The following is a 22668-nucleotide window of genomic DNA, read 5'->3' as shown; positions in this document are numbered from 1 at the left end:
GCAGCATTATATTTTATCGTCGATCATCACCCATCCGTTCGAGCGCCTCGAGCATGACGACCGAATTGCCGCGGATGACGACCATGCCCAGCCGCTGGCGCTCGCCGCCCGGTTTCTCTTCGACCGCTTCGTCGAGGACAATGTTCAAGAAGACCTGTATACCAAACAAAATAATGTTGTCAGTCCGCTTGGCAATGCGTTTGCCTTTTTCGGGGGAAACTGTCTATTGGCCGCCCGTTAATGGGGTGGAAAACGTACATCATATCCTCTCAGTATACCAATGACTTTGCGGTTGCCATTGAGTTGGACGAAGAGCCGCTTCTCCATGTACTATTGCCACAGGCGCGTTGTTAGTACGAAGTAAATCGACCTGACAAAAGGGAGGTAATGGTAAGGTAAATACCTTTTTGAGCTCAGGTTGTGCTTGAGGCATGATTGCGGTTCGGTATGGGTGACGAGGAGGGTGAGCGCGCAGGTAGAGCTTATGAGAGGACGATGTGAGGAAAGGTCTAGCTTGTGAAGCGACCGAGATTCGGGTACGAGTATGTCGTCTGCTCAGGGAGAGTTGTTTGTGCCAGGCGTAGAGGGGCTATCACAATGGTGGTGCTACACTGCTGCCAGCCTCGAAGTTTTGCGGAGAAATTATGCCAAGGGCTGCAAAATTCTCGATTCGGAATGACTGCAACGCTGTCATAGCAGGCTCATATGAGGACTAAGTTAAAGTGGCTAGTTGCTTCGACGATTCAAGCGGCAGCTGTTTTTCACCCGGTTAAGCGAGTTTCAGTACACGATTTACCCATGAGACCATAGTATATCTCTCCTCGCAAGCCCAAGTGAAGTCGAAAGTGTGCGGGAAGGGTGGGGGACATTTGCTGTCAGACCATGTTAGCCCAAATGTCCTCGCAGTCAACAAGCGAAAGTCGATCCTGCAATATGCCTCCACCACATCCACCCACCACCCCAAGAACAATTCATTCACTTTATTTTTCCCAACTCTGTCCTCTTCTAAATCTTGGGTAAATGCTCCAGTTTGTGCTTGTCCTCCATCAGTCGATACAACCTTAGACCACGATGCGCACATAGCCGTCGACAACAATCTCTCATTGCAGCTTCTCGACCTCCTTTTCTTCGGCAGCGTTTGTTGGGCGTCAATAGACCATTGGTTTCTTCCTCTTCATAGCTCCTTCTATACCTTGATACTACAAAGATGGCCGAGACAGGTAGGTTCACGACAAGTCATTTTCGCATACCGGCCTCTCTCTTTCATCATTGGCTCGAACATGGGCTTATACGATTCTATTGATAGCCGATCCATTGTCCGACCAGGCAATGGTTCACTTGAAGAGCTACAAATATCAAAGTGTGGATAAATCATTCATTTCCAACTATATCTTGCGACACTATGTAAACCTTCCCTTCTCGACCCAAGCCAATGCAACAAGCTCACGTCTTCGCAGTGGAATGGCGCTGTCAAGCTCTTGCCCATGTGGCTTGCTCCGAACATGGTGACTCTGCTCGGTTTCTTCTGTGTCTTGATCAATGTCGTTTTCATTCAGATCTTCATACCAGATCTAGTTGGGCCAGGTCCGACCTGGGTATACTACAGCTTCGCTGCTGGGCTGTGGATGTAAGTTGTATCATATCTCGCAGCTCTTGCGCCCGGAGTCTAACACGCACAAGGTACTCAACAATGGACAACATCGATGGCAAACAAGCTCGACGAACGGGCACATCAAGCGGCCTTGGTGAGCTATTTGATCACGGTATCGACTCACTCAATTGCACGCTAGCAAGCCTCTGCGAAACAGCAGCTATGGGCTTGGGTCCTAGCAAGACTGGCGCTTTCACCGCGCTGGTGCCATGCCTGCCCATGTTCTTCTCGACCTGGGAGACATACCACACCCACACGCTGTACCTGGGCGCCTTCAACGGTCCGACAGAAGGCCTCATCCTCGCATGCTCCGTCATGATGATCTCAGGATATCTCGGACCCCAGATCTGGTCGTACCGTGTAGCCGACTACGTTTCTCTGCCGATCAACCTTCCGGTCGACATCCCGTCTGACCTCACGTTTCGCGACCTCTGGATCCCTATCATTCTTGTGGCCTTCTTCACTGCGCACCTCCCGGCGTGCGTCTACCACGTCGCACAGGCCCGATACCGAGCCGACCTGCCTCTAATGCCTGTCTTCCTGGAGTGGACCCCCATGATTCTCTTCACAGGATGCTGCATGGCGTGGCTCGCCTCTCCTCACTCGATCCTACTCGCCGAGAATTATCTCCTCATCTTCTGCCTGACTATGTCTTTTGTCTTCGGCAGACTTACCACCAAAATCATTCTACACCATCTCACCCGTCGATCGTTCCCATACTGGACATCTTCAATGGCACCCTTGGTTGGTGGTGCCGTGATGGCATGGCTGCCTCTTTTTGGCTACGAGCAAGTCTCGCCCAATTTCGAGCGGTGGTACATCTACGGATATCTGATATATGCGATGGCTCTGTACTTCACATGGGCAGTGCGGGCGATCAACCGGATCTGCGCGGTTCTTGACATCAACTGCTTGACCATCAAGAAGAGAAAAGCAGATTCTCGAGAAGCAGAGGCATTTAGGGGCGAGCTGAAGACGACATCCAATGGTGATGTGCGCCAGACCAAGAAAGAGCTTTGAAATACTCAGCAGTCAGTTACGAGGGCTTTGGACATTGAGCCTGGCGCTCATCTCCTATACACATACAGCATTTTACTTGTTTGGACAGGAAAAGGATCACAGATCCAGAAAAGCGGCAACACACAGTACGACAATATTGGTCGGGGTCCGGCAATGGTGGCAATCACAGTACGCATTTCAGTACCTGGATAGCGAGTGGTATGTGAGCCGCAGCGAGCCCGAGCATTTTATAGACCATCGTTGTTTTTCAATTATTCATTTCATTTCATTCAGGTTGCTGCTCCTTCCAGGTTTCCCTGAGACTCGCTACATCAAACCCACACAATTCCGCCTTGGCCACAATAGCCCTGGCCTTGCCCTCGACGGGGGCATCGATCATTTTCCCGTCCATCGCCCACGCGCCCTTGCCCTGCTCCTCGGCGCGCTTCTGCGCAATGACAATCCTCACCGCCCACTCGACTTCCTTGTCACTCGGGCTGAAGATCTTCTGCACGCTGTCCACCTGGCTCGGATGAATGCACTGCTTGCCATTGTACCCCATTCCTTTCCCCTCCTCGGCCTCCCTCAGCAAGGCCTCATGGTCGGCCTCGCTCTTGAAACTCGTCGCGACCAGGTCGATCGTGCTGGGCAGGTTGTACGCGCGCGCGGCGGTCGCGATGGCCTGCCGGGCATACAGGAATTCTGTGAGGGAGGGCGTGCGCGTGATGCTCATGTCCAGCGCGTAATCCTCCGCGGCAAAGACGAGGCCCTGCAACAAGCCCGGCGTGGCGCGGCAGATCTCGTTGAGCTGCAAAACGGATTTTGCGCTCTCGATCAACGCCAGCACACTGATCGTGCCGCCCTGTTCTCCGGACCGTTTCTTCTGTTGTGCGCGCGTGTGTTCGAGAACATCCCGGATGAAGGTGAGATCGTTGGGGCCTTCGACCTTGGGAACGACCAGCGTGGTCAGGTTGCGCGACTTCACCACCTCTTCCAGATCGGCGAGCGCGAGACCGCTGCCGACGCTGTTGATGCGCACCGCGCGCTCCTTGACGCCCGAGGGCATGTCCTGGTCCAGCGCGCGACGGACGGCGGCGCGGGCTTCGGCTTTGCGACCGGGCGTGACGCTGTCTTCGAGGTCGTAGGCGATGCAGTCGGCCGTCATGCCGCGGGACTTGTCAAGGAAGGCTTGCGAGGAGCCGGGCACTACACGCCAGAGAAAAGTGGGCAACATGTTAGCTACATTTCCTCCGACTGTAGGAACGACGTAGAGGGGGAGTGAGATGGGCCATGAAGGCACAAAGAGGGAAAGGTACCATAGAGCATTGCTCTGCGCAGGACGTTCTTCGCAGCCATGATGGTAAGTGCTCGCGGCCGTGGAAGTGGCTGTTCTCGAACCGTAAAGGGTAACCTCTGCTGGGATGGAGGTCTTATACCATGTGTGAAGTACAATGTCTTCAACTACAGCTCTCTAGAGCTCCGTCTTATAGTTGTAGCTACATTGTGCGAGATTGTTCTCTCGAAAACAACCATCAGGTGCCCATCAATCTCGGAACGAATGAATATGCGGGGGAAACAGGACCGACCATCGGCCCTCGAGATGCGGAGACTCAGGTAAATCTCGAGTTATTTAGGGGCATTTCCAGGCATCGTGATACTCGTACTGGTGCATGATTGACTCGTAGTGTCCATTCATAAGCTCATGGTTTGATGAATCTTCAACTGACCGCCTTGCTGCGCCATGCGCAATCAGATCTAACATGCTACACGCGGTGTTGAATCGAGCGCCTCTAAGTGATCAAGCTCAAGCTATGTACTAGCTGGACCGAAATCCTTCAACGAAGCCATCTTCTGTCCGTCGTGCTGTGTCCGAGCCCAATCATGAATTTCAACAGTTCAACAATCATTCTTCATGTCCTTTCATGTCTCATCGTACTCCGTAGATAAAGCCGGCCCATCCCTACTGTATGCGATCAAAAGAAGGATCCTTGACACTCCCACCGGCATCTCCCAACCCAGCAACAGGACGATTGTAAGACCAACCAGCGAATTGTTGCTGCATGGTCTGAGACAGCATCGGACCCTCGACGTACGAATCTTTGGGTACTTCCGAAGTGAATTCCTTGTCGAAATTGGCGGTGTCTCGTGCATCGACCTGGCCTAGGTTAGAGAATGAAATGAATGAGTTGATGATCATCTGCACTTACCACACTGGGTTTGAAGCTGGGTTCATACTTGCGCTGCAACAGCTTTCGCCAGTCGATGCCGGCAAAGAAATGATGAGCCTTGATCTCAGCCGCACCACCAGCACCAAGACGACGTTCCGGATTGCGATCTAGGAGCTTCTGAAGAAGGTCTTTGGCCGCCGCTGGAACGATCTCTGGACCGGGAAAGTGCAACGGCTCTTGAAGAATCTTTCGATACATCTCGTTGGTGTTTTCGTCGTAGAAGGGTGGGAGTCCAGTCAACATCTCATAGAGAAGGACACCCAGGGTCCACCAGTCGACAGTCTTGGTGTAGCCATGGCCTAGGAGCAGTTCCGGCGCCAGGTACTCGGGAGTGCCACAGAAGGTATTGGTACGGTCTTCATCCTTCATGTCCAATTTGCACAGACCGAAATCGCAGAGGGCGATGTGACCCGTGTAGTCGAGAAGAATATTCTCCGGCTTCAGGTCTCTGTAGATGACCTTGAATCCGTGCAAACATTCCAGTGCACACAGCAGTTCGGCAGTGTAGAACCTAGATCGGTTGATGTCGAATCGTTGTTCTTTTTGAAGGTGATGGAATAGTTCTCCGCCATTCACGAAAGCCAATACAAAGTACAGCTTGTCCGGTGACTGGAACGAGAACTTGAGCGGTGTGATGAAGGGGTTGTTGATCTGTGCAAGGACTGATCGCTCTGCAAGAGTGTGCGCCACTTCGGATCGGGAGATGATGTGAGCCTTTCGAATTGTCTTGAGGGCGTAAATCCGGCCTGTATCCTTCTTCATGACCTGCATGACCTTGCCGAAACTGCCTCGACCAACCACCTTCAACAACTCAAAGTCATCAATCTTGAGACTGCCGTGTCTGTTTTCGACGTAATTGACACCCACTTTGATGGAGCCTGTGCCGAACTGGATATCCAGCCATTCGGTTCCAAGCTGACCTGCTACCTTTTCTTGAGAATTGAATGCTGCTTCGGCCTTGTCGTTCTCCTTTTTGCTCTTCTTTGGATCTGGGACAAATTGTTTGGCTTCTTCGAATCTGGGAGTTACTCTTGCGCCTCCAAGGAAGATATCTTCACTTCTTCCCACACCTGGTCTAGCAGCTGGGTTTCGGAGGTAAAGCTGAACACTCAGTTCACATACTCTCGAGACGTCGAATTTGAAGGAAGTGTTGTCACCAGCCCAAAGCGGGTTTTCAGGCGTACCGGAGACAGCATCAACGAAGACTTGGAGCTTGTCGAAATCAAGTAAAGCGTACGGTAAGTATTTGCTGTTGTATCTGCCGTGTATGGTTGGTGCAGCATTGATTCCCCCATGAGTAGACACCGGCCTATTTGAGGGTGTGTATGATCCTGACGTTAACGACCCAGCTGCGTATGATGAGCTCGGTCTGACCGATCCTGATCCACCCGACCCGTAGTAGTTGTTGAAGACTGACTGGTATTGCTGCGGCAGTGAAAAGGCTTTTCCTTCGTGGAGGGTGACTATCAAGATACCAGGTTTTGTGTTTTGCACGGGAGGTGAGGTGAGTGCTTCGGAAGCGGCTAATGAAGGGTCAACCGTTGCTCAGCATGTTTTGTTACTTCAACCTACCAATTCCATTTGTCGTAGTCGATGAGGCGCTCACATTACTCTGAGTGGTGGTCAGATCGGCCGACTCACGAGGGGGGGCAGGATCGTCGGGCTTGATCGTAGAAGTCGATGTGGAACGACTGAACCCGCTCGTTAGAGGAGCAAGGTGCGTCTCCTTCAGTTCTGTGATTTTGTCAACGCCGAGCTTTTAGAGATCAAAACGTGAGGCCTCGCGCGAAATGCGAACATAACCATGTTCTGGCCAACGTACTCTTTGTCAGTTTCCACGACATCTTTCACACTTTCAAGTATCTCTCCCTTGATCCGACAATGAACAGCTGAAGATCGTCTTCTGGCAAGAGGAATCCAAAAGGCTCACACTTTCCGGTGAGGGCAAAACGAGCCGCAGGCAGCGTAATTCTGTGAGGACTGACCGACTTCAGGATTGTGGCTGTGAACTGTGAACCTGTGAGGGAGGGGTAAGGACCGACGAAGTGAGGGCGAAGGTGCAGAGTAAGGATCGGTGAGGTGAAGATTGGGACGCTTGATCTGAAGTCTGATCAAGGCAACAAGAGGACTCGGAAGAGATTGAGTTGTTTCGTTCTGGTGTTGTACACACAATCAATTGGGAGAGCCAGTCCCACAATTGCCGTGTGTTATCGAAAGGTGAGTGAGTGGTTTGTTGCTGCGGTGCGGTGCGGCGCAGGGCAAGTTGGCAGTGGCAGTGGCAGTGGAGATCGAGGGACTACGAGACTACGAGTAAACGGGCTGGTGCAGGCTATGGAGAGACAAACTACCGTGGACTAACTTACTAAGCACCAGGCCAGTTCTCGCCAGTCAGAACCGAGTCGGACTTAGTCGCCCGCCATGGACGTAAAACGCCACCTTCCACCCATTCGACTAAAGTTGGTGAACGTCAGACGTCCAGCAACAAGCCAACATCCCCTGCCCGCAACACCAGAATCCTCCACGACTGAATCAGAAGATCGCTCAAGACCCGTTCGGGCGACACGCAAACCCGTCTGCTATACCTACGACGACGCCGAATCTGATTCTGCATGCTCTACACCTCGTCTTGCCTCTTTTATCCGAGACCCACCCACTGATTCGGCAGCCTGCGACGCGACAATCCCTGATGACTACGCGCGATACCTCTCCCCGGACTCGGATCTAGAAGAGGATGCTCGTATAGAAAGAAGCATGGGTGTCATACGCAAAAACGCAGCCTCTAGAGGAGGAGACGGCGGCACAAAATACCATTGCGACGTCTGCTCCATCGACATCACGTCCACCGTGCGCATATCTTGCGCCAATGCGGCTTGTCGCGAGTACGATCTTTGCGTCCCCTGTTTTGCGCGCGGCGAACAATCCAAAGGCCATGATCCACGCACCCATGAGTACCATGTGGTTGAACAGAACTCAATCCCCATCTACGCCGAAGACTGGGGTGCTGACGAGGAATTGCTTCTGCTCGAAGGCTCGGAGAGATATGGTCTCGGATCGTGGGCAGACGTAGCGGAGCATATTGGAGGATATCGTGAGAAGGACGAAGTCCGCGACCACTACATCGACACCTACATCAACAGTTCCTTGTTCCCCTTACCGGAGTTGGCCGATCCTGGCAACACCGCACTCTTCGAACGGGTACCCAAAAACGAATTCCAGGCTCGCAAGAAGAGACGCATAGAAGAGCGTAAGGAAGCAGCTAAGCACGCGCCTCCAGCGACACCCAAGCAGAAACCCACCGCCTCGGTTCCCGCTTGCCATGAGGTACAAGGCTTCATGCCTGGCCGGCTAGAGTTCGAGACCGAGTTTGCCAACGATGCCGAAGAAGCCGTACAACACATGTCCTTCGAACCCGGCGATGGACTGGACCCTGTCACCGGTCAAATGGATGAAGAGACGACACTGAAGATGACCGTTTTCGATATCTACAATTCTCGGCTGAGAGCTCGGACAGATCGGAAACGAATAATATTCGAACATAATCTCCTTGAATACAAGAAGAATCAACTTCTCGACAAGAAGAGAACGAAAGAAGAAAAGGATTTATTACACAAAGCCAAGCCATTTGCGAGAATGTTGAACCACGAAGATTTTGAGGCTCTGAACCGAGATCTCCTCTTGGAACACAACTTGAGAATTGCTATCGCCCAGTTGCAAGAATGGAAACAAATGGGCATTAGCGATCTGAAAGGCGGCGAAAAGTACGAAGCGGATAAACAAACTCGCGCACAGCGTAACCAACCCCAGGGACAGTTCGATCGAATGCCTCAGATCCCGAAAAAGGGCAGTCAAATCCAGCAGCCAGACGTACCTACCGAAGCATCGAGACTGACGACCCCCGAGTTACCACTTCGATTCCAGCGCAAACCAAAAACAGTACCTCAATTCGCCGATAGTCAGCCTGCTGTGGAGAATGACTTTGATAAGTTGTTTGCAGAGGCCAACGGTGCGGACACGACACCTGGTGTCAAGCCCAAAGTACGCTATGTTGTTCAGCCATTGAATGGTGTTACACCTTGGAGGCTGGAGGACGACAAAACCCTGGCCCCGGATCTGCAACTTCTCAGTGAAGAGGAAATTCAACTATGCAATGCCCTGCACATCCGACCGAAGCCATACTTGGCATTGAAAGAAGGATTGCTCAAAGAAGCCATGAAACAAGGCGGCCACATGAAGAAGAAAGAGGCTCGCGGAGTCTGCAGAGTAAGTTTATGCCTGTCCCCTGACAGACCATGACTAACACCTGTCCAGATTGATGTCAACAAGGCTAATCGTATCTTTGACTTCATGATACACAGCGGATGGATCGCCAAAGCGTGAGAAAGCAATGGAATCGAAAGGAAATTCATCTACCCAATGAGAGAGCGATAACTACACTCAACACCATTTCCACTGATATCAGCATAGACTGGGACACTGTTATATTGTGCTGCATATCGTGGCTCTTGCGACCGTGGGAAAACCACATCAGCAGTGTTTGAGAAAGACAGTGTGCTTCCTGATGGTGTCAATACTGTATGGGCTGCTCCATGTCTGGACGCCCAGACGCATACAGAGCACGTGACAGAATACAGGGTTGTGCGCGACACGTGACCTTACTGAAATACACAACCAAGTACGTCATCGTGAGGGCGTAGATGCTTGTCGAATCCTGTTCAGCAGTCGGGCTCTTCTATCTGACAGCCCAGCAACGCTTCAGCTTGTGGGCGTGTGCATTGGAGAACATGAAGCTGCGTGTCCCGAGCTTCTTCAGAAAGGCTACCGCAATATGGATTTATGGATGTATGATGTAGATGGTGTAAATAAAAGGATCACGTCGCGGCTCGTTGCCGTGGCTGGTGGCGCGAACCGCCCTTCGCTTTCCCCCTTTCACTGCCATTCCTCAGGCCCAGACTTGTCAACTTTACATCTACTGGAGCTACGAGTATCAGGGGGCTCTTATTGAACCGTCTAATATTGCCCTCCAAGGGTCCAGGTCTCGGCACAAACGGCCCTTCAAGCCCTAATGATCTTCGCCGTCTGTCAAGGCTAGCCAATGAAGGCATCGAAGGCGTTGCTTGTAATCTCCCAGATGCCGTCATCAATGCCTCCTACAGTATGGTACGAGTACAACAACACGCTTCCAGCTTTGGCCTTTTGTGCAGTCATCTGTCATCCCCGAAACAAGTTGGCCACTTCCTCGGATTGTAACGAAAACAACCGAGATGTGGCGTCAATCTTGACTCAGTTTGGACCAACGAGGCTGACGATCCTCTGGGGCTTCGCCCTTGCTCCTGCTACGTCACTCACAGCACAGAAACAGGATTCAGTGCACGACGAAGATGAGCATCGACACTGCGTTTTGCTGGATTTATATTTGATGCTGCTCATCGCTTCAAGGTAGGAATCTTCAACTTCCAAGATCAGCTTTCCCACATTTCAAAACCAGCAAATCCTAGCCCTACTCGAGAGCATCCTTTGAGCCTACAACCAATCACGTCTTGCCTTCCACTTCAAACCTTTCCATAATCCTATATTGTGAAGATTATCAACATGGGTCTCTTCGGTCACAAAACCACTGAACCAACCCCGGCCACGCACGGCACCACGACGACTCACCCTCGCCATTCAAACTCTTCCTCTGATGGCAGCCGTGAGAGACGAGGCTTGTTCAACAAGCGCCGCGACCCATCACCCGAGTACAACGACAACCGCAACCGTCTGTCTCACGCAGGTTCCACACGTAGTTCGGGCGGCGGCCTGTTCAATCGCCGTCATAATGAGGATCCGAGTATCATGTCCGCACGCGAGCGCGTCGCATCTGCAGAGGCAGCGGAAAGGGATGCCGACCGCGCCTTGATGCAGGCAAGGACGGCAGTGAGAGATGCCAGAGAGCATGTTAAGATGTTGGAGAGAGAGGCTGCTGAGGAGTATGTCCATTCCAAACTGCTATAGCGGGTGCACCAGGGATAGTCAAGCTGACAAGAGCACAGAGCCCGCCTGGCAAAGATCAAGCAACAAAGCGCCAAAGACATCGGGAAGAGGGCCAAGCCTCTTGGACGTGAGTATCCATCCCCGTAACCACAGCCAAGAACCGCGATGACTGACATTGTTGTAGGACACGACCACTACTAGATGATACCCTCGTTTGTTTTCACATGGCTGATGACGGTGATTGTCGGTAGTACTATGAGTAGCCATGTTGTGAAGATATGTCCGATGATGATGGTCGAATGAGCGTGTACCAATACCTTGACGTTTCCCCCAATCCATGTACCATAATGTTTGTCGTCGTCATTGGTGTTTAGCGAACTCCGTTGAAGAACGAGAGAATGATGCGAATTTGATGACTGTTCAACACAAGTAGACGTTCCTCCACTGACCTTTTCTGGTGAGATTCCACTGTCGGATACCGCTTGAACTTAGCTGGGAGATCAAGAGTATCGTGATGGGCTCGCCAGGGAGAGTCGCAGTCCCATCTTGTCTTCGATTCAAGGCAGGTCTACTCACAGATCTCGAGATTGAGATGCATATATGAGAAGCCTTCTATGACAACAACCACCTCAGTAAAGGCGGAAATGCTGCCTGAAAGAGGTTAGAGCTTCCATGTGGATGGGCGATGCTGGAGATAGAATGAGACTGTTTTACATAAGCCAATCCTCATTGGCTCGAAGCCACTTATCGCGGTCACAAGTCCGCGCGACGATCCCTCCGAGCCATCTTCATCATTTTCGTTGTGGAAAACATTGGGGTGCAGGCTGCTCAACTCGCAGTGCTGCTTCTCTCGATTCTCTTCACTTCCGTTTCCCTCCCTCCTAATTATATGTGAGAGAATGCTCAAATGCGGTGATAGCTAGCTCAAACGTACTTACACCATGGCTACTGCTGCTGTAGCTCGACCGCGAGCATCCCTGCCGGTCAGGCGACTTCTACGGCCTCAGTCCACACCGATAGATCTCTCCCGAATCTGCAGAAGATGCCTGTCTCAACAACAGCACCTCCGTCAACGAGCGGCATCAGATGTCCAGAAGGCCGAGCCAATCTTCCTAGAAAGAGATGCCCTGTTCAGTGAAAGACACATTGGTCCTTCAAGGAAGGATGCGGCGCAGATGGTCAAGTCTTTGGATCCGCCAGCCAAAGATCTGGATGATTTCATTGACCAGACACTTCCGCCCGGCATTCGCGCGAAGAGCCCCTTGACCCTGCAGAACATGTTCGGCAAAGGGAATACTCTGGGACTGCACGAGCACGGAATCGAAAGAGAACTACACAGTCTGTCAAACGACAACCAAGCCTGGCGAACTTTCATTGGGGCTGGATACTACGATACGAACACCCCTGCGGTCATTCAAAGGAATGTGCTCGAGAACCCTGCCTGGTACACCAGTTACACTCCTTATCAGGCCGAGATCAGTCAGGGTCGCTTGGAATCCCTCTTGAACTTCCAGACCTTGGTCACCGACCTTACGGGCCTTGCCATTGCCAACGCCTCCGTTCTTGACGAAGGCACCGCTGCTGCCGAAGCCATGACCCTGTCCATGAATGCTTTACCGACGTCTCGACAGAAGAAACCGGGCAAGGTATTTGTGGTTTCAGACCTGGTTCACCCACAGACCATCGCAGTTCTCGAGTCAAGGGCAACGGGTTTTGGCATTAACATCGTGGCCGGAGATATTCTGAAGCAAGATTGCCAGCTGGTCAAAGATCAAGGAGACAACCTGATGGGCGTGCTTGCGCAGTACCCCGACACGACGGGTGGTGTTTTTGATTTTCAGAATTTGTCGGACGTTGTTCATGGCGCCGGGGCTACGTTCTGTGTGGCAACAGACCTCCTGGCTTTGACCCTTCTCAAAGCCCCTGGAGAGTTCGGCGCCGATGTTGCATTTGGGAATGCACAACGGTTCGGTGTTCCTCTAGGCTACGGTGGGCCGCATGCTGCGTTCTTCGCCTGCAACGAAAAGCACAAAAGAAAAATCCCCGGTCGTCTGGTTGGTGTCTCTAAAGACCGCCTCGGTAATACTGCACTTCGCTTGGCTCTTCAGACTCGCGAGCAGCATATCAGAAGAGAGAAAGCCACCAGCAACATCTGTACAGCCCAAGCCCTGCTTGCAAATATGAGTGCTTTTTACGCCATCTACCACGGACCACATGGTTTGAAGAAGATCGCTCAGCGAATATCTGCCATGGCTAGATTTGCCCAAAGCATGCTTAAAAGCAACGGCCACGAAATAGTGACGCAAGGAGTTCGAGAAGATGGCTCTGTATTGTTCGATACCGTGACTGTTCGAGCGAAGGACCCGAAAGGCTATCGGAAAATACTGTCTCGGGCTAGAGAAAAGGAGATTCTACTGCGACAGAATGTACCTGGAAGCAGCGAAAAGGAGTCCTTGCTCGCTTTCTCTATTGACGAGACCACCACCAGCAGAGATCTAGGTGTTCTCCTCGAATGCTTTGGCATCAGCAATTCCCGGTATATGGAGTCATTGACACGTCCGGACACTGTTGCTGCTGCAAACAACGACGCCATACCTCCTGAACTTGCAAGACAAACTCCTTTCTTGACACACCCTGTCTTCAACCAACACCATTCTGAAACCGAGTTGCTCAGATACATCCATCATTTACAGTCCAAAGATCTGTCGCTGGTTCATTCCATGATTCCTCTTGGTTCATGTACCATGAAGCTCAATGCTACCACTGAGATGTTGCCAGTATCGTTCTATGGATTCTCGAAACTCCATCCCTTTGCTCCGATAAAGAACGCCCAAGGTTACATGAAGCTCGTCGCAAGACTGTCGGATTCCTTGACTGCGATCACGGGCATGCATGATGTCAGTCTGCAGCCAAACTCTGGTGCTCAAGGAGAGTTCGCTGGATTGCGAGTGATCAAAAAATACCTCGACAGCAAAGACGGTACCCAAAAGAGAAATATTTGCCTTATTCCAGTCTCTGCGCACGGCACAAATCCCGCCTCGGCAGCTATGGCGGGAATGAAGGTAGTCCCCCTCAAGTGTGACACCAAGACCGGCAACCTCGACCTCGACGATTTGAAAACGAAATGCGAAAAGCACAAAGACGAATTGGCCGCCATCATGATCACATACCCTAGCACGTTTGGCGTGTTCGAACCTGCAATCAAGGAGGTTTGCCAGATTGTGCACGATCATGGAGGCCAAGTCTATATGGATGGAGCCAACCTCAACGCCCAAATTGGCTTGTGCAATCCGGGTGAGATAGGCGCTGATGTCTGCCATCTGAATCTACATAAGACGTTCTGCATTCCTCACGGTGGCGGCGGACCGGGTGTGGGACCCATTGCCGTCAAAGAGCATCTCAAACCTTTCTTGCCATTCCACCCTCATGTCGATCCTCACCCAGGCGAGAACCGAGCAACGACAGCGATCTCTCCTGTCAGTTCGGCGCCGTGGGGTAGCGCATCTATTCTTCCGATCAGCTACGCCTACATCCAACTTATGGGCAGCGAAGGTCTGAAACATGGTACCGAAGTGGCCCTCTTAAACGCAAACTACATCATGTCACGTCTCAAAGCACATTATCCAATTGTCTACACCAACACCAACGGCCGTTGCGCGCACGAATTCATCCTCGACGCCCGAGGGTTCAAGGAGACAGCAGGCATCGAAGCGATCGATATCGCTAAGAGACTTCAAGATTATGGTTTCCATGCTCCGACAATGAGTTGGCCTGTGGCAAATACACTCATGATTGAACCTACCGAGTCGGAATCCAAGGAGGAACTCGATCGGTTCTGTGATGCGCTTATCGAGATCAGAAAGGAGATCAAGGCCATTGAAGACGGCCAGGCTCCAAGAGAAGGCAACGTTCTCAAGATGTCTCCTCATCCTCAAGCAGATTTGATGCGGAACGACTGGGACCGGCCGTATACCAGGGAACAGGCGGCGTACCCTCTGCCGTGGCTGAGAGAGAAGAAGTTCTGGCCGTCGGTAGCCCGTGTTGATGATGCGTATGGTGATACTAATCTTTTCTGTACTTGTACACCTGTGGAAAGCTATGAAGAGCAAGATCTCACGGGTCTGCAGGCGCCGATGCCGACATAGATACTTAGGTACTGTAGGACTGGAAACGTAATACGGATGGGTTGGGGCATTGCATGAATGATCGGAGTTCAACATTCTGGTCTGGAAAAGAGCGGGTTTCCAACTTGGCGTTTACCTTCACTGAGAAATGTCGTGCCACATTCAGTGCAGGGCAACTTGCCCTTCTGGAACGGGCATGGATAGGAAAGATCTACTTTCAACGAGTAATAACTTTGGGAGTAGCCGATATCTTCATCTTCAACGAATGCTGCCGATGGCTGCTGTAGTACGGATATGGTACCAGGTCCCCAGCTTCAAGCCTTTTCAACGTCTGCGGATCAACAATTCCAGCTTTATTAGGCGCTTTTTTTCTCGTTCACCAAGTCAAACCAAACCTGTACGAGCCCATTCTTCTACACAAGGCCATTGAGCGGTCCATTCTGATTTACCTAGGTAATCTTGATGGGAATGGAATTACTACATGACTACCTTAGGTATCCAGAACAATCGAAGCAAGGAAGATTACGGAGTGAAGGGCTGTGTGTGATCGCAGTCGACGATTGGGCTTCGGACCGCGTCAACAAGTTACTAGGTACGAGGCATTCCGGAAGGTCTTCTTTCTTGTCACTTTGTTGGTCTTTCCGCAGGGCGAGGGGTGTGGCCATGAAACATGCTGGGTTGGACATTACCAAGTACTAGCTTACAGTAGTACAATACAGTTTCAACGAGCAGAAAGATACTACCTATGTAGTACTTCTGCAAGAGAAAATCCAGAACGATTGTCCGTTGTCATTTCCTCCTTTCCTTAGGAGGTGACAGTCACAGCTTCATCTTCAGCTCATTTCCAAGCATAAGGTATTCATCATCCCCCTCCCCTCCCCTCCCCTTGCCGAGCCTGCCCGTACGCAGTTCTACTGTACCTAGGTACCTAGGTAGGTATGCACTTTTAGGTCTCAGGCTTGGGCTTGGGCTTGGGCTGCACCAGGCTTGGGCTTAGAACCGCTTCGCCCCGCCCTTCCACTGTCCAGCGTCCTCGACGCCCTGCGCGACTCTGTGCGTGCCGCTCTCGAGGCCCGTGGCGGCGTTGTTGAGGCCGTCGCCCACGGGTTTGCCCAGACTGCCTGTCGCGCCGGTGATGGTGTCGCCTATGCCGCGGCCCGCTGCGCCGGTGACGCCGCCGACCGTGCGGGCTAGACCGCCTACAGTGTTCTAGTTGTTGGGGCAGTTGTTAGCAAGAGATGGTCATTGTCATTGTCATTATCATTTCTGGTGGACAAGGGGGGATGGAGTCCAGAAACGAGTGGTGAGATTCTCATTTTCTGTTGGCTAAGATGGTGGGAAGGAGAAGGGCTCGAAAGGGGTAGTAAACGTAACGTACACCGACGGCAGAAGTCACGAATTTGGCGGCGCCCGTGACGCCTTCATCGGATGAGGATGTATTGATGGGCATATCTGCGAGTGTTTTTTTGTTTTTTGTTTTTTGTATCTGAGACGAATCTGATCTGGTCTGGCGCTGGTCTGGCGCTGCTGGAAGCGTCCGGTGTGTGTGTGGGTTCGGAATGGGCGAGAATATCCTATGTGAGGCAGTCTGCTACTTGTATACGGAGGACGCGCAGATATCAGGTATAATACGTAGTAGGGCCTTAGAAATACTCGTATCAAGCAGGAAATGACGTCAATCTTTGGGGAAAGGGACATGGGAGGGGAGAGGCAAAGGGAAGCGCCAGCGAGGCACCCAGCGAGGGCAAGCGTGGCAAGTCAGCAACGTGGTTGAGCGGCCGGTATACGTACTCGGAAGGATTTGTGATGTCTGTCTACTCTTAATAAACCCCATGATCCTTGCCGGTGGTCGTTAGAACCAATGGTGGCACTGAACGCGAAAGTCAGGCAGCAGAAAGTGACAAGGACAAGGGCAGGTGAAGGAAAAGGAAAAGGAAAAATCAAGTATTTGTGGCGGTGCAATGCTTTCGTGCAAGGGTCCTGCAGGATACGAGCCTTGTAAGGCATTCATGCATTGGGCATGGATCAAGATCAAAAGGCAGCACGTCGAGAGCATGTACGAGTAGTCGGAGCAAACAGAAACAGATATGAGCATGCAGAAAAGTCATTCATTTCTGAGCTCGCAAATGACTGAGCTTCTAGTTATGAGTACCGTCAGATCCACCAGTATCTCCCGACTTCTGCGCGGTTTATGGACACTCTTCTTGTGCCGATTCCATTCAAGTCTTGATATCGCGTGGAGGTTAATGCTCCGATGATCTCCTCTATGAGATGCCATACCTCTCGCCTTGTTGACATGGCCCACAGAATTGTTTACTGATGAGAGATGCAACACCCCATGTCGTCAGGTTACAACCTCACCAACCTTCGGAGCACGGTCTTTGAGCCAGTCTCTGGCCTTGCCCACATCACCTCGTTCCTCCTCCAGTGCCTTCGCACACCATGCAAGTTCATAATCTCCTTCACCCGCCATCATAGTTGCAAGATTTCGTTGAGTCTGACTAGTCTCGTCAACACAGAATATCAGTCCGCTGGTATCACCTTGAGCAAGTTGATCCATGATCGGCTTGATCATAGGGAGACCATCCTTTGCAGACACAACTCTGTCCTGACCCGTGACATTCTTGTGGCCGGTCTTGCACAATTCCGTATTACGACACCAGGACTTGCCACAGCCTCCCATGAGCTGCTGTAGTAATCTCCGTTCAATCCTTCTCCGGAGCAGTTTGCCCTCCGGGTCATAACTGGTGACATACAGCGGACCAAAACATTCGTTGCAGAGGCCCAGTTGCTCTTTCCGGACTCTAGATTCCTCCTCGTGCCTAATAGTCCGGCCGCAGATCTGGTTAGAGCATAGACTGGGCTTGGGCCGAGAGAATCGTTCCCGGTCATGCAGTCGAAGGTGAGTCTTCATATCCCGCAGTCGGACGATCTTGTTACATAAGTGGCATTCTGTCGTCCGCGCACCATCTGCAAGTTCGTGCGGTGTAAGCCCAGACAAGAGCACTTCTGCGTCGGTAAATGAAGGGTCGTCGGGTCCTTGTTGAGGGACGACCAGATGGCAGAACTGGCAGAGAATCTCCTTCCCCGGACATGTTGTAGTACGGTGGTGAGCGAGTATGGGTAGGTCGAAAGCCTGAAAATCGCAACTTGGGCACTGCAATGGTGATTCAGGATGAAAAATCGAGTCATGTTTACGATGGGAGGACGGGTCGTTTCCGTGCTCGTTATCATGAGGACAATGCCAATGGTTTCTCCAGGCATCCGAGTTCTTCAAGAATACGCCTGAGCACTTCGGACAGAGAATATTGTTCCGGTAGCAGAATGCTTCGTGCAATGGGAGGGTGCGTTTCGGTACAACCTGGCGACAATTCTTGCATACGACTTCGTCATCGGAGAGCTCTGGAGGCATATCGTCCGCTGTCACGGATTCAGATGCAGTGGCGGAGATCTTGAGTGTATACGGAATTGGTCGACTTTGGTCTGTCGAGTCTTGGTTGGTATCTTGCCATGCATGGACCGCAACATTTACCGACTCAGCGGTCTCCATGTCGACACTGGTGTGAGAAAGTTTTATTCGCTTAGTGGGTCGTCCACTAAGGTCAGCGAAGACGTACTCGTCTTCTCGAGGTTCTGAGCGCTGGTGTGCAGAAAAGGGACTGACGAGAAGATCTAGGATGCTATCCTCGTTGGCGACTTGTAGGACGACTTCCAAATCTTGATCGCGATTCCACTTCTTCAGCTCGTAGTCCACATATTCTCCCGGTAGCACTCTACCCTGCACTTCTGTTTCGAGAACCAGGGAGCCGCCTGAGGAAGTACCTTCCGGCAACTCCTGCTGGCGTCTCTTCTTGGCCAGTGTCTTGTTCAGTGTCTCCCGTGCCTGGTCTTCGTTCAAAGGCTCGATGTCCACTTCCAGATCTGTATCGACAATGCAAATCCCATCTCCTTCAGGCTCGAACTTGTCAACCAGAAATCGAAACCGCTCATGACGAGCACCTGGGACGACAAGTAGTTCTCCACTAGTCAGGGTCGTGTAGTTATCCCGTAGATATCGCTCGAGGAGGGATTTCCAATCTTCCGGATCGTAGCCCGCTTCAAGAGGCCTGAGTTTCACAAATGTGCCTTTCGGCAGCTGCTTTGCGTGTATTGTGACCGTTTCCGACTTCGACTTTGAAGTCTCCATCCCGTTTGTCATGACAACATCGCCACTCGGTGTGCTCTCCCTCGACGTGTGTGAGGATGAGCCATCCTGTATACCGAGCACCTCTTTCAGACCACTACTCAGTCCTATGGTGCCTTCTTCTGCAGAAAACTCTCGGATTCCCGCATATACAGCCCTTCCATTGCGAGGATTGACGATGCGAAAGGTCAGAGGATGAGGTAACTGCTGTTGACGATCTTGGAGAGCCTGACGGGCATAACGTTCGGCGGCAAAGGAGTATGGATTGAAAGGATCGAAGGACGAGGTCGCGTTTCTAGAGGCATTCTGCACCGACACAACGGGCGCAGCTGCGAGGAGTGCTTCGAGGGCCGATTGTGGCAAGGTGATCTTATCTCCAACAAGTCTGCGGTTTGGGTGCGCGACTTCGAGTTGAGCCGACCATTTCAGCGTATCTGCTGGTGAAGCCATGATATTCCAGTATGCCCAGGGAAGAAGAGCCTCGATTTTGAAGGTCTGACGTCGAACGAAGCCATACTGGATTTCGGATCAGGCATAAGAGTGACGCGCAGTTTTAGTTTTCGAGAAGCATAGATGATTGTTTACAAATTGCCAATTCCCTCCTCAGCTATGCGAGCGAGTGGCGGGAGTAGCAGACGTGCTCCCAGGACTCATACCCATGACCGTCTATCGCAGTACACAAGTAATAGAGAAGGCCACTCCGTGGTCAAGCTGACGATATCCTGGTTCATTCGCGGGCCTTCCTGCTCCAGCAATCGTTCTCGATTATGTAAGCTGATGTCTCAGGCACACGAACGGCTCGACGCGGATGTTGACAATGCATTTAGCATATCTGATGTCTTCACTCACCAACCATTTGAACTTTGGAGCTGCTTGCTCGTGTTGTCATTTCTTCGCAAGTCACAATCTGTCCAATGGAGTTGTCTTCTTGCAGGCTTGTTCGCAGAAGACTTCCTCATCGGCCGCCTTTTCCACTCACTCGCCGGACGAGACATGCCATCCAAATACAGTTCCCGGTTGACATGATTGAACTTGCTCACTTATCTGCTACATTCAACGACAACTGTGACGAGAACTGACAAGTCAATCGTACTGGCATCAATCACTCGAACATCGAGATGACAGAATCTATTCCCAGGAAAAGTTCGCTGAGCTTCCTCAATCCTTTCAGGTCGAAACAGACTGGAAGTCGGTCTAGCTCCAAGGCGAATTCCATCTCAGATCTCGACGTTGAAGACTTGAAGGCGGTGGCGCAAAAAGCCCCTCCCTCCAATAAACTTAGGAAACGCTCCTCTCCAGCGCTACCTAGCAAGAAATCCAATATAGACCCCAGAAAGAACCCCCAAAAACAGTCCCGTCAAATACGAAATGCTTCATTCCCAGCAATATCTGTCGCTGATGAATGGGACCGAGACGCACAAACGGGTGAACGCAAGGATCACACCGAGCTATTGCACAGCCTTGCTCACCGAGACTCGGAGGAGTCGCTTGCAGACAAAACCGAACTATTGTTTAGAGACATCCCTCCTCAGCCAGGATCAGCATTCTTGTCAAGGCTGCCACGAAGAATTTGGGACCAAATTGCCCATGATCTGCCACTAGCTGATGCAGCAAGTCTTGCTCTTTCTTGCAAGTCTTTTCGAGACCTTGTCGGCACGTCGGTCTGGAGCAGTCTCAACAATAAAGAAAACTTCGATTCGAAGACTGATTTCCTTGGACGACTCGACAAACAGTTACCAGACCATCTCCTCTGCTTCCCATGCTCAATTTACCATATCAGAAGCCAGAAAGGACAAGAGACATTGCGGCCAACCAATATCGCGAATCCGCTGTTCAAATGTCCCAATGCCTTCAACCCAGAGAAACGAGTCTCCCGCACTCGACTCACAGTTGGCCGCTCGTTACCATTTCCATTCGTCCAGCTTGTACTTCGAGCCCGTGAATATTCCCCCAACCATGGGATTGCAATAGATTCCCTGGCTCGTCGATACAAGGATCGAGATGGCGAATGGACTCACCAGACAAGTTTCGCAATAGTCAATGGTCACTTATTGGTACGCGTCATCAGTTCAGCATTCGCGGCGCCCGCGCTCCCCCCTGCAGGACTACGAAAACTTCTCTACTCCCCCAACGATAACTTCACTCCCTATTTCTCAGTCTGTGCCCATTGGAGAGACGGCAATCTTATGCCGGCTGTTAAATGTGCTCTGAGTCACATCCCTAAGCCCCCAGACAGCGGCGGAGTGGTAGGCGTTGCAGAGAAGGTGAAACTGCACCTACATCCTACCAACCCACTAATCACTCTTTGTTCGCAATGTCGACCAATGCGCCGTTGTCCCGAGTGCCCGTCGGAATACCTCATGGAGTTGAGGATGCAGGAAGATAAGACCGACCTTCGCAAATTGTTCAAGTATGCCATTGTTGTGACAAGATGGAGTGATCTCGGAGATGGCTCTTCCCCACAAAGTCCTGAATGGGCGGCTTGTAATGGAGAAGCCGATTTTGATTCATTTACAGCACTTGGCAGACGCGCAATTTCAGGAGTCTTCGAATCGCAATTCACGGTGGACCAGATTCCTGGACAAAGAATCGTCTCGATGAATCCAAGTAAGGAGAAGCGTGGCGAAGCAGGACACGACTGGTACTGAAGAGATGAAAAATACTAGGATATACAAGCCGCGACCAGGATAATGTCAGGATGATATGCCGTTTTCCAGACCGGCCTGCTAAATTGGTGTTTAGCGCAATGATCATCATGTTCATTCCCAATGAAGCAGCATTGACATATCTCAGTGGCATGACCACACCATCATACCCTTTCTTCTATCACAAAGCCAGGTGTATCTACAAGCAGTAGGAGCGGACCAGGAGCCCGCGCCAACTAGGCTGCTGACGTATGCACCTGAAAAGAGGCTCTACAAAGACCACTGATATGCGATGAGAAGCGACATCCAGAGAGTTACGCCAAGATCGCTATCATAGCCAAATCATCGAGTGGCTGTCGAGGTGGATACTACATCCCTCCATGCATTGTCAAATGGTACCCACACTACCGCCTCGGGAACCGAGGCACGCGAGCAAAGGACGAAGAAAGCACCATACAACAACTGAGGTCCTCCCGATAAGCTGGCTTGTATCTCGCGAGACGTGTAGGTTGCAGCCGCTGGGTCACCATGGTACTGCCGATCTTGACCTCACTATGCAATGATAGCCTTCCCCGTCCTGGAAATCCTTCTGATGGAGGGTCGACACTGGACAGCCTCACGCACACATGGCTCTGCCTTAAGAGTGTCCACACCGCCGTGGTCCTCCACCATGACGTGTCTGTTGCCGCCCTGTCAGGGTGGCCAACATCTAATCACCAACGTTGGATTGGCACCGGACGAGTCGCTGACAGAGCCGATACCCTGGAACCATGATTCAAGAACGGGACTGTCGTCCGGAATCTCTACCTTAACAGACGGTGCCGACTTGCCGCTATCCGTGTGGATTGTGCTTGCGAAGGGCGGGTTT

The 22668-nt window shown here is 51.6% G+C and overlaps 10 protein-coding genes across 11 annotated transcripts; 5 read left to right on the top strand and 5 right to left on the bottom strand.

Annotated features, from left to right (window-relative positions):
* Positions 1-13: 13 nt before the first annotated feature.
* Positions 14-327, bottom strand: PV05_04993 (uncharacterized protein; the record flags this gene model as incomplete). The annotated part of the gene is made up of 2 exons (XM_013461456.1): positions 14-154; positions 259-327. 2 exons carry the CDS (start codon positions 325-327, stop codon positions 14-16), a joined length of 210 nt encoding a protein of 69 aa, XP_013316910.1.
* Positions 328-916: 589 nt separating this feature from the next.
* Positions 917-2943, top strand: PV05_04992 (uncharacterized protein). Its single transcript, XM_013461455.1, has 4 exons — positions 917-1220; positions 1307-1404; positions 1458-1627; positions 1681-2943. Exons 1-4 carry the CDS (start codon positions 1208-1210, stop codon positions 2669-2671), a joined length of 1272 nt encoding a protein of 423 aa, XP_013316909.1. The 5' UTR covers positions 917-1207; the 3' UTR covers positions 2672-2943.
* Positions 2868-4160, bottom strand: PV05_04991. 2 transcript variants are annotated; one of them, XM_013461453.1, is made up of 2 exons: positions 3967-4160; positions 2868-3856 (listed from the first exon to the last, which is right to left on the bottom strand). In XM_013461453.1, the coding sequence occupies exons 1-2, from the start codon at positions 4004-4006 to the stop codon at positions 2937-2939; spliced, it is 960 nt and encodes a 319-aa protein (XP_013316907.1). In that variant the 5' UTR covers positions 4007-4160; the 3' UTR covers positions 2868-2936. The 2 variants fall into 2 exon arrangements, with proteins under 2 accessions (XP_013316907.1, XP_013316908.1); XM_013461454.1 differs by having other exon boundaries at positions 2868-4160.
* Positions 4161-4316: 156 nt separating this feature from the next.
* On the bottom strand, positions 4317-7168 carry PV05_04990 (uncharacterized protein). Its single transcript, XM_013461452.1, has 4 exons — positions 6701-7168; positions 6451-6612; positions 4858-6401; positions 4317-4805 (listed from the first exon to the last, which is right to left on the bottom strand). The coding sequence occupies exons 1-4, from the start codon at positions 6720-6722 to the stop codon at positions 4611-4613; spliced, it is 1923 nt and encodes a 640-aa protein (XP_013316906.1). The 5' UTR covers positions 6723-7168; the 3' UTR covers positions 4317-4610.
* Positions 7169-7296: 128 nt separating this feature from the next.
* PV05_04989 (uncharacterized protein) lies at positions 7297-9789 on the top strand (the record flags this gene model as incomplete). Its single annotated transcript, XM_013461451.1, has 2 exons — positions 7297-9138; positions 9187-9789. The coding sequence occupies 2 exons, from the start codon at positions 7297-7299 to the stop codon at positions 9253-9255; spliced, it is 1911 nt and encodes a 636-aa protein (XP_013316905.1). The 3' UTR covers positions 9256-9789.
* A 408-nt stretch (positions 9790-10197) lies between these two features.
* Positions 10198-11277, top strand: PV05_04988 (uncharacterized protein). Its single transcript, XM_013461450.1, has 3 exons — positions 10198-10844; positions 10908-10975; positions 11033-11277. The coding sequence occupies exons 1-3, from the start codon at positions 10468-10470 to the stop codon at positions 11047-11049; spliced, it is 462 nt and encodes a 153-aa protein (XP_013316904.1). The 5' UTR covers positions 10198-10467; the 3' UTR covers positions 11050-11277.
* A 377-nt stretch (positions 11278-11654) lies between these two features.
* Positions 11655-15743, top strand: PV05_04987 (glycine dehydrogenase). The gene has a single exon (XM_013461449.1). It carries the CDS (start codon positions 11790-11792, stop codon positions 14991-14993), a length of 3204 nt encoding a protein of 1067 aa, XP_013316903.1. The 5' UTR covers positions 11655-11789; the 3' UTR covers positions 14994-15743.
* Positions 15744-15965: 222 nt separating this feature from the next.
* Positions 15966-16570, bottom strand: PV05_04986 (uncharacterized protein; the record flags this gene model as incomplete). Its single annotated transcript, XM_013461448.1, has 2 exons — positions 16351-16570; positions 15966-16181 (listed from the first exon to the last, which is right to left on the bottom strand). The coding sequence occupies exons 1-2, from the start codon at positions 16420-16422 to the stop codon at positions 15966-15968; spliced, it is 288 nt and encodes a 95-aa protein (XP_013316902.1). The 5' UTR covers positions 16423-16570.
* Positions 16571-17091: 521 nt separating this feature from the next.
* On the bottom strand, positions 17092-19854 carry PV05_04985 (uncharacterized protein). The gene has a single exon (XM_013461447.1). The coding sequence runs from the start codon at positions 19603-19605 to the stop codon at positions 17317-17319; it is 2289 nt and encodes a 762-aa protein (XP_013316901.1). The 5' UTR covers positions 19606-19854; the 3' UTR covers positions 17092-17316.
* Positions 19855-20273: 419 nt separating this feature from the next.
* PV05_04984 (uncharacterized protein) lies at positions 20274-21803 on the top strand (the record flags this gene model as incomplete). The annotated part of the gene is made up of 1 exon (XM_013461446.1): positions 20274-21803. The coding sequence occupies one exon, from the start codon at positions 20274-20276 to the stop codon at positions 21801-21803; it is 1530 nt and encodes a 509-aa protein (XP_013316900.1).
* Between the last annotated feature and the right edge of the window lie 865 nt (positions 21804-22668).

Source organism: Exophiala xenobiotica (assembly GCF_000835505.1).
Source record: "Exophiala xenobiotica strain CBS 118157 unplaced genomic scaffold supercont1.3, whole genome shotgun sequence".
Taxonomy (NCBI): Eukaryota; Fungi; Ascomycota; class Eurotiomycetes; order Chaetothyriales; family Herpotrichiellaceae; genus Exophiala; species Exophiala xenobiotica.
This window is presented reverse-complemented; position numbering and strand designations above follow the sequence as displayed.

Bases quoted from the DNA above. Each gene is read 5' to 3' on its own strand.
- PV05_04992 (XM_013461455.1), top strand. The intron at 1,405-1,457 runs GTAAACCTTCCC...ACGTCTTCGCAG, and splicing joins ACTATATCTTGCGACACTAT to TGGAATGGCGCTGTCAAGCT. The intron at 1,628-1,680 runs GTAAGTTGTATC...AACACGCACAAG, and splicing joins TTCGCTGCTGGGCTGTGGAT to GTACTCAACAATGGACAACA.
- PV05_04991 (XM_013461453.1), bottom strand. From the start codon at position 4,006: ATGGCTGCGAAGAACGTCCTGCGCAGAGCAATGCTCTATG. The intron at 3,857-3,966 runs GTACCTTTCCCT...TCTGGCGTGTAG, and splicing joins GCGCAGAGCAATGCTCTATG to TGCCCGGCTCCTCGCAAGCC.
- PV05_04990 (XM_013461452.1), bottom strand. From the start codon at position 6,722: ATGTCGTGGAAACTGACAAAGA. The intron at 6,613-6,700 runs GTACGTTGGCCA...ACAAAATCACAG, and splicing joins GTCGTGGAAACTGACAAAGA to AACTGAAGGAGACGCACCTT. The intron at 4,806-4,857 runs GTAAGTGCAGAT...AACCTAGGCCAG, and splicing joins CCAGCTTCAAACCCAGTGTG to GTCGATGCACGAGACACCGC.
- PV05_04988 (XM_013461450.1), top strand. From the start codon at position 10,468: ATGGGTCTCTTCGGTCACAAAACCACTGAACCAACCCCGGCCACGCAC. The intron at 10,845-10,907 runs GTATGTCCATTC...ACAAGAGCACAG, and splicing joins GAGAGAGAGGCTGCTGAGGA to AGCCCGCCTGGCAAAGATCA.
- PV05_04987 (XM_013461449.1), top strand. From the start codon at position 11,790: ATGGCTACTGCTGCTGTAGCTCGACCGCGAGCATCCCTGCCGGTCAGG.
- PV05_04985 (XM_013461447.1), bottom strand. From the start codon at position 19,605: ATGGCTTCACCAGCAGATACGCTGAAATGGTCGGCTCAACTCGAAGTC.